We start from the raw sequence: 10,353 nt of genomic DNA, 5'->3' as shown, positions 1-10,353 counted from the left end.
TGCTATTGCTTGCTATATAAGGAAGGTCCCACCGCAATTACCTACAGCACCTGGCATTCTTTGGTGGTCTCCCATCTAAGTATTAGCCAGGGCTGACCTTGCTTAGTTTCCAAGAACAGAGGGGACCTGGTGCCTTTAGCCTCACTCCTTGCTTTTTGGCTTGCTGACACTGTACAGGTGCAACACAAAGACCACAATCTTGTCCATGGTGTCTGTAGAACAATGGCATCGCTAAGGGGGCACAGGAATTGTGGAAACACCAGCTGATATCCCAAAAGAGGGGTGATTCTAGTTGAGTTTTCCTCCCTCTGTGAGGTGACATGGAGCAAGCATGCCCCTCCTGGCTTCATGGTGGCAGTGGAGACAGCCTCCTTACAGGAAGGCTTCCTCTGATGCGGTGAAGGAGATGCCCAAGGATACTAAATAAATAAATAAATAAATAAATAAATAAAACTTTTATTTCTATCCCACTTCTCTGTTACAAACAATCGGAGCAGCTTACATAAAAATTCCAGCAACAACATAAAGGATGCTCTTTCTGGCTCCACTGCCACAGTGATGGAACACTGAGAGCACCTTTTTGGAAGCCACTGGTGCCTGGCAGTCCCCCTGCACCAGGTGTTACCAGGGGTATGGGCACCACTGCCCCAATAGCACATTTCAAATGAGTTGGTTTTCTTTTTGTCTGGTTTCTTCACTATCCAGCTTTCACAACCATACATAAAAAGTAGAAATGCAACGGTGTGGACAATCCTAATGTTACATCCTAACTAATCCATTAAGCCAAGGGTATGTATCCACTCTGTAAAGTACTACACTATTTTATCCTCATGCCCAAGAATGAATTATTAAAGTAGCTTTCTCCTCCCAGGAACAGAAAATGAATATTCCTCTGCAGTATTCTTCCTGTGTTTGAATGTCTCAAAGTGTTGCAGAAGAATTCATCTCTGGGGGAAAATAGGTGGGGGTTTTCTGCAAACTTGCATCTCCATATTCTGTGCAGAAAGCAGGTTTTCCAACGCCAGAAACCCATTTTCTGAGATCGATCTACCTACCTACCTACCTATCTATCCCACCTTTTTCCTCCACAGAATTAATTTCTTTGCAACATTTCATAAATTTGAATAAGGAAAGGAAATCTCATAAGGTTCTCACTGGCCTATTATTCTCCCTGATGGGGTTTCCGAAAGTAAGGAACCTTTTTCAAAATCTGGAAATAATTGAGAACATGCTTTATGTCCCTAGAAAGGGCCTTCAGGGTTTTCCTCCATGATTTTCCATACCTTATTAAAGTCCATCTTAGACCTGCTGTGTTTTGTTGATTATCATATTCCCAGTTGATCAAAGCAAGAAAGGATGGCTAGGAGGACTTGTAACAGTGAATTGGTGTCTGTCTTTTCAGGTAAAGAGTATCCGATGGTGGACTAGCCACAAAATGTGGTCACAGTACTAACAGGAGAGTCCCTGAAGCTGGAATTCAAATTTCTTGGGAAATGGTCTCAATCCGAAGCTGATCTATGACAATACAGTGACGCCAGAGAGAGTTACAAGGACCAAAAAAGGCTCTGCCACAGATTTCACCATTGTCATCCATAATGTTACTGAGAAGGATGCTAGGACATATTACTGTGTGATGGATTACAGCTTTGCAGAGATCAACAATCCACAGTCACAAAGCAGGCATGGGACTCAGGTGATTGTGCAAAGTGAGTGGCAAAATATTCACAGGGAATTGGGTTGTTTGCAATTGTAATTGTTTCCCAAGGCAGTGATGCTATTTGGGTTAGTGATAAAATCTGGGTTAGCTCCCATTTGTTTTGAGGGTGACCTACAGGAGGCTACAGATGGGAGCGAAATGAGGACATTTTCTCCAGATCAGAATTCTGTCTCCCTCCAGTTAAATTTTCCTCCAGCCCCCCACATTTGTAGCACTGCAGTGATTTAAGTGAAATTTCAGTTGAGGCTTTAGAAAGATAGCATGTAAACCAGGGATGACCAGTAACAGCAGTAAGAAACAGCTTCAACAAACTGTATAAGTGACAAACATAATAGTTTTTTCTAGCAACTATATCCAACAAGTAGGGATTATGAAGTACTTTTATACAGGTATGTTTTAATGGAAAGAGTTATCTATGTGTCATAGATAAGTAGGGAAGTTAGCAGAAAGCAATTGTTTTTTTAATGTAATTCGTATTCATGTGTTTTAATGTATGTATAACCATTGAAGAATCACGTTCCCAATCAATCAAAGCAAAAAAAGGATGGCTAGGACTTGTAACAGCCAATTGGTGTCTCTCCTTTCAGGTATAGAGAAGCAGATGGTGGTCCAGCCACAGGATTTTGTTTCGGTACTAACAGGAGAGTCCCTGAAGCTGGAATGCTGGGTGGAAGGTGGACTTCCATCCGGACCTATGAAGTGGTTCTTGGGAAATGGTACCGATCGGAAGGTGATCTATGAAGATGCATTGGCACCGGGGAGAGTTACAAGGAATCAGAAGAGCTCTCTTACAGATTTCACCATTGTCATCCATAATGTTACTGACAAAGATGCTGGGACGTACTACTGTGGGATGGAGAAGAGACTTAAAAGAAATGGAGGTCCAGACTGGAAAATTGGAAGCGGGACTCAGGTGGCTGTTAAAAGTGAGTGGTGAAAGATTCACAGGGAACTTGGTTGCTTTGCAATTGTAATTTCTACCATGGCCTCGGATTAGTGCTATAATCTGGCCTAGCTCCCATTTGTTTTAAGGGAAACCACAGGTGCAGCTACAGGTGGAGCAAATGAGAGCACTACATCTCCAGATCAGAATCTATTCTACTCCCCACCGAAATTTTCCTTCAGTAATAAAAGTAATAAAGCTTGATTAGACAACTCTTTAAGTAAAGGTTTATAATATATATATATATATATATTACGCCAGTTGTTTTTATTGAGACTGTGTTGGATATTTCCTCTTCCAAGAAACCCACCCCAGCAGGAGCCCACACAGAAACTTGAAGCACCAAATTTGGTTTTGCACTATTCATGTAACATTTATTAAACGTAAAGACATACATATATTCAAGTACCAAGAGAGCTCTCACACACACCATTCACCCAATACTCACGCATACAAGAGTGGCTGTCACTGAAGTCATTGATCAGGTGCCTTCATGAAGCCATGGGAGATCTGATGGCGCGGATTCAGGATCACAAAGTCACTGCTTTCAAAAGTCTCTCTTTTAAACCTTTCTACCTTTCCACTGACCACCGCCTTTTGGGTTTTGTCCAGGAGTTTCTTCTTCAGCATAATCTGGGTTGTTTTCCACATTCCATCTCTTATCAGTCCAAATTTCAAACATCCTGGATGGTCATCCAAACATACAGTAACTCATCACTGTTAGAACCTGTACGTTCTGTTCCTAGATAAAGTTTTTGGCAGCTACATCTTGTTTTCTTCAAGATGCGACATCTCCGTCAACAGACTTGAAATCCTCGCTTCGCTTGCCAGGTAACTTCTCCACATCATGCATTGCGGCTTCTCCATTTTGTTCAGAGCAACAGTGCCACCTTATTCACATTCACTCATCTCTTCACATATATATATATTCGTGTTTGCGAGCAACTATAGCCAACAAGTATGGAGGAATGTTAGTGGAAAGTAACTGATTTTTTAAAATGTGATTTGCATTCTTATGTGTTTTTTTAAACTTTATTTATAAAGTGTCGTAAATTTATACGGCGCTGTACAAAACCAAGTAAAAATCAAAAATATAAAAGCCTGCCTATGGCGTACAATCTAAAAGTTAAAGCAACAAATTAAAATCATCATATGAAACAAGTTAAAACAGCAATATCCACAACTGAGTCAAGCATCTGAACAACCAGGACACAATCACAGACTCCCTGGGAACGCTTCCCTAAACAAAATGGTCTTTAACTCGGCTTTGAAGCTGGTTAGAGACGCGTTGAGTCATGCTTGTTAGGGGAGGAGGTTCCAGGAGTGAGGGGCAGCAAGCGAGAAGGGATGGATCCGGGATGGGGCTGTGGAAATCCTGGGCTGGGACAGGAGACCTTGGCTACCAGAACGGAGGGAACAAGTAGGAATGTAGGGAAAAAGTAATTCAGAGAGATGTTTTAATCAGTCTTACTGTGTTGTGTGTTAATGTGTGTTGATGAGATAAATAAATCCTTTTTAAAGGGGGGGCATAGTTTAGACAATCCAAGAAAAAGAGCAGGCAAAGCAACCAAAGGAATGCAAAGACAGCAAATTGTTTTAGGTGTGAACAGTTTTCAGTGTCTCAATCTCTGCAATGTTAGACATTTGAGAATTGAAGAAAACATTCATTCAGGGTCACAGAATTTTTATTGGGGGCAATGCCCCATTTTGGCCCCTATAGGGAGGATGTGCAACTGTGACCCGCAGTTCTTGCTACCGTTTAACACCCCAAAGGTAGCATTACCACAAATGCCAGTCTCACCATCTTCTCTTCATGTTAAGCATGCTCTGCCTAAAGGTAGAACCAATCCTTCTCTGTTGTGTCTTCCAGCACCCAGTAATCATTCAGGATTTCCATCATCTATTACTGATTCACTTTTAACCAGGGATGCTATCAATACTTAATTTAATTTAATTGATTTATTTATACCCCACCTTTCTCCTAGTATAGGAACTCAAGGCAGCTAACAAAGTTTAAAAAGTTAGACACAATACAGAGTGCTAAAAATACTAAGTTTAAAAATACAATTAAACAATTTTAAAAAGTTAAAACATTACACATCAAAATTAAAATTTAAAATATATTAACAACTCCATATACAACTCTATACAAACCCTATACAGCACTTAAAGTCAAGTTTAAAGTCCAATATTAAAGGAGTTGAAAAAAATATTGCAAGTTTGTTCAACCATCAGGAATGGACTCTGAAAGGAGAGAAAAACAAATCAGGCATATAAAATTTCTAACCCAGACTAACAGAAACCTGGAATTTTTCCAGCTCTGAGCAATAATGACTTATCCCACAGAAATGAAAAAGTTAAATGAGATTTACTTTCATATGCTCAGCAATTAAATATGCTATATAGCTGATTAGTAATTAGAAAACTGACAGGCATTTTTCCATATAAAGGATGTGCTCTGTCACTGAGCTAAATAAAAACATTGTATTTTACTTTGAACAAAGAAAATGGAACGTTAGTCCTTACCTGAGATACGTCCCTTTCCAGCAGAGAAGGTCCGGTCATCCTGACGTTGGGTTACTCCGCCTGCGAAGGCTCCTAGGCAGGACAAAATTTAAAATAACAAAGGCCAGGGGCCTGGCCGCGCCCTCGTGGGCGGAGTGACCCCCAGAGATCTTCAGTCAATGATCAGCCTCGTTAATCTCCCGGAGGCCTCCAGACGTTATAGGCGACCCGACTGGGCTGGCTCAGGAGACCCAGGGAGAAAAATAATAGTCCAAGTCTTTGGTCGATCCCCCAGTCATCTGTCTTCAGGCGGCTGCAGGAAGAAGGGTGGGGAGGATGACCGGACCTTCTCTGCTGGAAAGGGACGTATCTCAGGTAAGGACTAACGTTCCATTTCCCAGCAGAGAAGGGGGCCGGTCATCCTGACGTTGGGATTTAAAAAAGCGTTGATCCCCCTAGGGCGGGCCTGCTGGCGCCTGGGGTGACTGAGGAACTATCTGCTGAAGGACTCTCCGACCAAAGGCTGCCTCTGCAGATTGAAAAACGTCCAGCTTGTAGTGTCTAACGAACGTGGATGGAGTCTTCCATGTGGCTGCCCTGCAAATCTCGGCAAGAGGGGCATTCGTGGAAAAAGCCGCTGAGGTGGCAGCGCTTCTGGTGGAATGGGCCGTTCCTTCAGAGGAGGTAGATCTAGGGTCTTGTAGCTTGTGATGATACATTGTTTGATCCACCTGGAGAGTGTCGATACGAGACCTTCTTGCCCTTGGATCTAGGTTGGAAGGAAACAAAGAGGCCTCGGTTTTCCTAAGGCCGCTGTCCTCTTGAGGTAGAACTTAATGGCCCTGCGCAACGTCTAGAGGTGTGCCAAATCTTGTCGAGGTCGTTCTTTGTTGGCTTGGGGCAAAAGGAAGGTAGGGCAATGTCTGAGAGAATGGAAAACCGGAGTTCCCTTGGGATGAAGGTTGGGTCTGGTTTTAGGAGAAAAGATCGGGCCGGATGATGCACAGCTCCTTTCTCACTGACAGGGCCCCGATCTCGAGAACCCGTCGGGCAGAGTCACTGCCGTTAAAAAGAGAGTCTGAAGGTGAGAAATTTAAGGAAGCCTCCCTCATCGGTTCGAAGGGCTGAATGTTGTCAAGGCTTTGAGAACTGTGTGGAGGTCCCACGAGGGAAGCGGTGTCTGGTCGGGGCGATCTGTTGGCGATTCCCCTGAGTAGCTTTTGACGTGAGGGGTCGGAAGATCCAAGCAGCTTGGTCGTGTGGAAGTATGGAGGTAATCGCCGCACCTGTCTTTTTACTGTGTTAGGTCGGAGACCTTGAGAGATGCCCTCTTGAAGGAAACTGTAGGAGTGGTGGAGACCGTGACCCGAATGAAGTCTTTCTTTTTTGGTTACACCATCTCTTGAAGGTGTGAAGGTGTAGTCGTAAACCTTGATGGTCGACTGGCGTCTCTAGATGCCAGAAATCACTCGATCACCTCGGAGGAATAGCCATATTTGGTTCGCATATTCCCTCAATTTCCAGGCGTAAGCTGGAAGCCCAGGTGCGGGTCTGGGTGGAGACTTGACCCTGCGACAAACAGATCCGGTCTGGTTGGAAGAGGAAGGTTCTGGTTTGATAGGCTGAGGAGCTCTGAAAACCAGGGCGCTGGGCACGCTGGAGCTATCAGGATGACCACCGCCCCGGTTTCTCGTATCCTGGCCAGAGCTTCGTCAACAGCGTTACTGGAGGGAAGCATAGAGGAGGCCCCTCGGCCAGCGGCACGTGCGTGCGCGAAGTCTGCCCCTTGTGTCTGTGAACCTGGAAGGAACTGGGAGTCTTGGCGTTGACTGGCGAGGCGAACAGGTCCATTATTGGTGGGCGAAGACCTCACTATGGTCGGAACACCTCTGGGTGGAGGCTCCACTCTCCTTGAATCGATGTCTGCTCGGCTTAGACCAAATCGGCTGGAGTTTTAGTAGACCCTGTAGGTGAGCTGCGTGCAGAACAGCAGTTGGACTCCGCCCATGTTAACACAGCTGTACTCGTTCTTTCATCAGGTCCGTGATCTTGTTCCCTCCTGGCGGTTGACGGGTGCCTTGGCGGTAATGTTGTCGGTTCTTATGAGGACTGACTTTGACGAATGAGCCCTTTGAAGGACTGGGAGGCTAGTCGTATCGCTCGAAGTTCTAGCCAATTGAATGTGGGGACCGTTCTTGCCTGAGAGACCATCGTCCCTGAGCCAGTTTGGGACCCCGCATGGGCTCCCCATCCTCGGAGGCTGGCATCTGTGGTGATCTGGATCCTTTCTGTACCCCATGAGGGCGGCCCTGGAGACTGCCCGGGATATCCACCAACGGAGAGACTGTAGCGAACCTGGTCGTGTATCTGTATCCTGTGGTGACTCCTTCGGGCGATGGCCTGTTGGTGTGGGAGAAGAAAAGCCATTAAGAGGTCTGGCATGGAATCCCCGCCCAGGGCAGAAACTTCGATAGCGCGATCATCCAAGCCCCAGTAGGCGGGAGAAGTAGTTGTAGCTGGCCCGGGGTGACCTGAGAGCCCTCAGGAAGTTCTTTGAAGGGTCGAGTCCTCTCTGGAGTGAGGCAGACCGTCCCCCAGCGTGTGTGTCGATCCGAGATCCCAGGTGGAGATCTGTTGACTTGGGCTGAATGGAGCTCTTGTCCCGGTTTAATAATCAGAAATCTCTGGTTCCCATCCATGATCTGAGACCCTGCAAAGTGTCCTGTATGGCCTGTGAATCGGGGTGCCCTGATCAGGAAGGGCGTCCAGGATGGGTGAACGTGAATGATCTGGGTTCCTCAATGATCCACCAGAGCCACCAGGATCTTGGTGAAAACCCTGGGGGCAGACGATAGGCCAAAAGGAAGTGATCTGAAACTGGAAATGTCACCGTGCCATATTTGAACCGAGAAAACATACGGGAGAAGGGGGATAAAATGTGGAGTAAGCTCCTGGAGGTCTATAGAGGACAGAAGTTCGTTGGGCGGAAGGCTGTACGAAGATAGTCTTGAGGGTCCTCCGTCCTGAACCTTCCTCCTGGCGTATGAAGCTGTTGATGGTAGGTTAAGGATGGCCCTCCAGGTCCCATTCTTCTTGGGCACCAGGAAGAAGGTAGAATAACAGCCACGCCACCTTTGGTCCTGTGGGAACGGCTCGAGGCGTTGACGGCGACTGAGGCCGCTCGATGCTTTCCATAGGAGGCGGTGTTTTTCGGATCGCTGGACTTGGAGAAGGATGAAGGGTCCAACTCGGGTGGATGGTGAAATTCTAGTCTGTTATCCGTCCGCGGATGGTGTCCGAGAACCCATCTGGCGGGTGGTCGAGCCCTCCCTCCCAAAGTCTTTCTTGGCCGAAAACCCTGAAGGAGGCGGCCTCCTACCGTGGAGGGGCGCCGGCATGTTTGGTTCTCTTTTGTTTGTTTGGGGCCCCCCCGCCCCCTTTTTTGGGGTTTGGGGGGGGAAAGGCGGATCGGCCCTGTCTGAGGACTTAGAGTCCCCCCAGCGGGGCTTTTGAGGTCTAGACTTCCCTGGCTTGAAAGGAGTTGGGAGAGAGAAGGCGTAAGATCGAAAGGAAGGAAGACTTCCGGAACTGTCTTTCGTTTGTCCTCTCTCTTTTAAGTGAGGGTAAGGGCTTTTCTTTTTAGCTGTGCCCTCCACTAACACTGGATCAAGGACTCTCCAACAGCTGGGTTCCCAAAAGGGGGTGAAAGCCAGATTTGGTTTAGACCGTGAGTCGAAACCTGCCAGTTTCTGAGCCAGAACGCCTCCTGGACCATCGACAGCCGCCGCCGTGTGCCCTGCACATTGTTTGAATGGCGGCTAGGGTCCGTCGGCCCCCAGGTCCAAGGCCTTTGGATATTTGTTAATTTGTTGGTCTGGCCTTGGTGTCTGGCGTGTGGGAGGACGTCCATCAGCTCTTGGACCAATGGAGGGAGGCGCGCATTACCAAAGGAGAACAGTGGTCGCTGCCCCTAATGGCAAGTAGAGATACCACGTGGGCTTATTTGAGCGCGCCCTCTGCCCTTCGATCCTCTGGGTTCGGGGGTTCCCGCCCGTCTCGAGTGAAGACGGCAGAAGAGACCAACGCAGACACCTGAGCAGCAAACAGGGGGACCCCTTGAGGCTATCCAGCACACACCCCGTTGGAGAATGTAATGCTTCCGAATGGCGCTATGGTTGGGCCTAGATGAAGCTGGTTTGTTCCATTCGTCCCTAATGATTTGCATAATGTTGTAAGGGCAAGCGAGTTCTTGGACTGAGGGGGTTGTGACAGGGAAGAGCTCTTCCCCCACCCTCGGAAGGTCTGAGTCAATGTTAGGGGCCTCACTAGATGGTAGAGCAATGCCTAGGGTCTTAATGGTTTTCTTTATAAGGAGGGGGTAGTCCTCTGGTCTGAGGAGGCGAGATGACAAAGGGGCATCCCTGGACTCCTCACCCTCCTCTTGAGAGAGCTCACCCTCTTCGGATTCGGAAACCTCGGACTCCAGGGCCGCGGGGGCCCCGCCGTCCTCCGAGGATTGGGAAGGGACCCTTTTGCGCTTGGACAACTCTCTTGTATACCTAGCTCTCTTAGCAGGTGGGTGATAAGAATGATCCGATTCAGAGCCTGAATCAGAGCAATCACCTTGTCTAGATCCAGAGGAGGCAGGTCGTTGAAGGGATCGGGAGTCAGAGCGGTCCCTGGGAGCCATGTCTCTATCCCTCCTAAAGCCTTGATCAGATAAGGGCTCATGGGGGGGAGGGTCACTGGAGCAGGAGCGGCTGACTGAACGCCTGTCCGGGGAAGGAGATGACCGGCGTCTCTTGGACTGGCTGGAATGGCCCCCATCATCCCGGCCCAACCCCTCGCCGCGGCCGCTGTCGGTGGCCGCTGCGCGGGCACGCGACCCCACTTCCGGGTCACGTGGGGCATAGTCGCCGTCCCCTCTGACCTCTGGGTCAAGATGGCCGCCCCCATAGAGGCCCACGTGGCCAAGATGGCCGCCGCCATCGCGGCCCACGTGGCTGGGATGGAGGCCCTCAGTGGGAACTGCGCGGTTGCGCGGCCTGGAGCCACGGTCTGGGGGTGGTGCAGTGGCCCCTCCTGTGGGAAACCACCCTAGGCCGGGGGCTGCCAGCCAGGGAAACCCCCATTGAGGCCCATAAGCTCCCTCCCGGTCGCGCGCGTCTGGCGGCGGGCCTGTGGCGGT

At 48.3% G+C, this 10,353-nt stretch overlaps 1 protein-coding gene across 1 annotated transcript; it reads left to right on the top strand.

Moving 5' to 3' along the window:
- Nucleotides 1-1,553: 1,553 nt before the first annotated feature.
- On the top strand, nucleotides 1,554-2,794 carry LOC121928613 (signal-regulatory protein beta-2-like). The gene is made up of 2 exons (XM_042463555.1): nucleotides 1,554-1,706; nucleotides 2,305-2,794. The coding sequence occupies exons 1-2, from the start codon at nucleotides 1,634-1,636 to the stop codon at nucleotides 2,652-2,654; spliced, it is 423 nt and encodes a 140-aa protein (XP_042319489.1). The 5' UTR covers nucleotides 1,554-1,633; the 3' UTR covers nucleotides 2,655-2,794.
- The last annotated feature ends 7,559 nt before the right edge of the window (nucleotides 2,795-10,353 follow it).

Source organism: Sceloporus undulatus, chromosome 4 (assembly GCF_019175285.1).
Source record: "Sceloporus undulatus isolate JIND9_A2432 ecotype Alabama chromosome 4, SceUnd_v1.1, whole genome shotgun sequence".
NCBI lineage: Eukaryota > Metazoa > Chordata > Lepidosauria > Squamata > Phrynosomatidae > Sceloporus > Sceloporus undulatus.
This window is presented reverse-complemented; position numbering and strand designations above follow the sequence as displayed.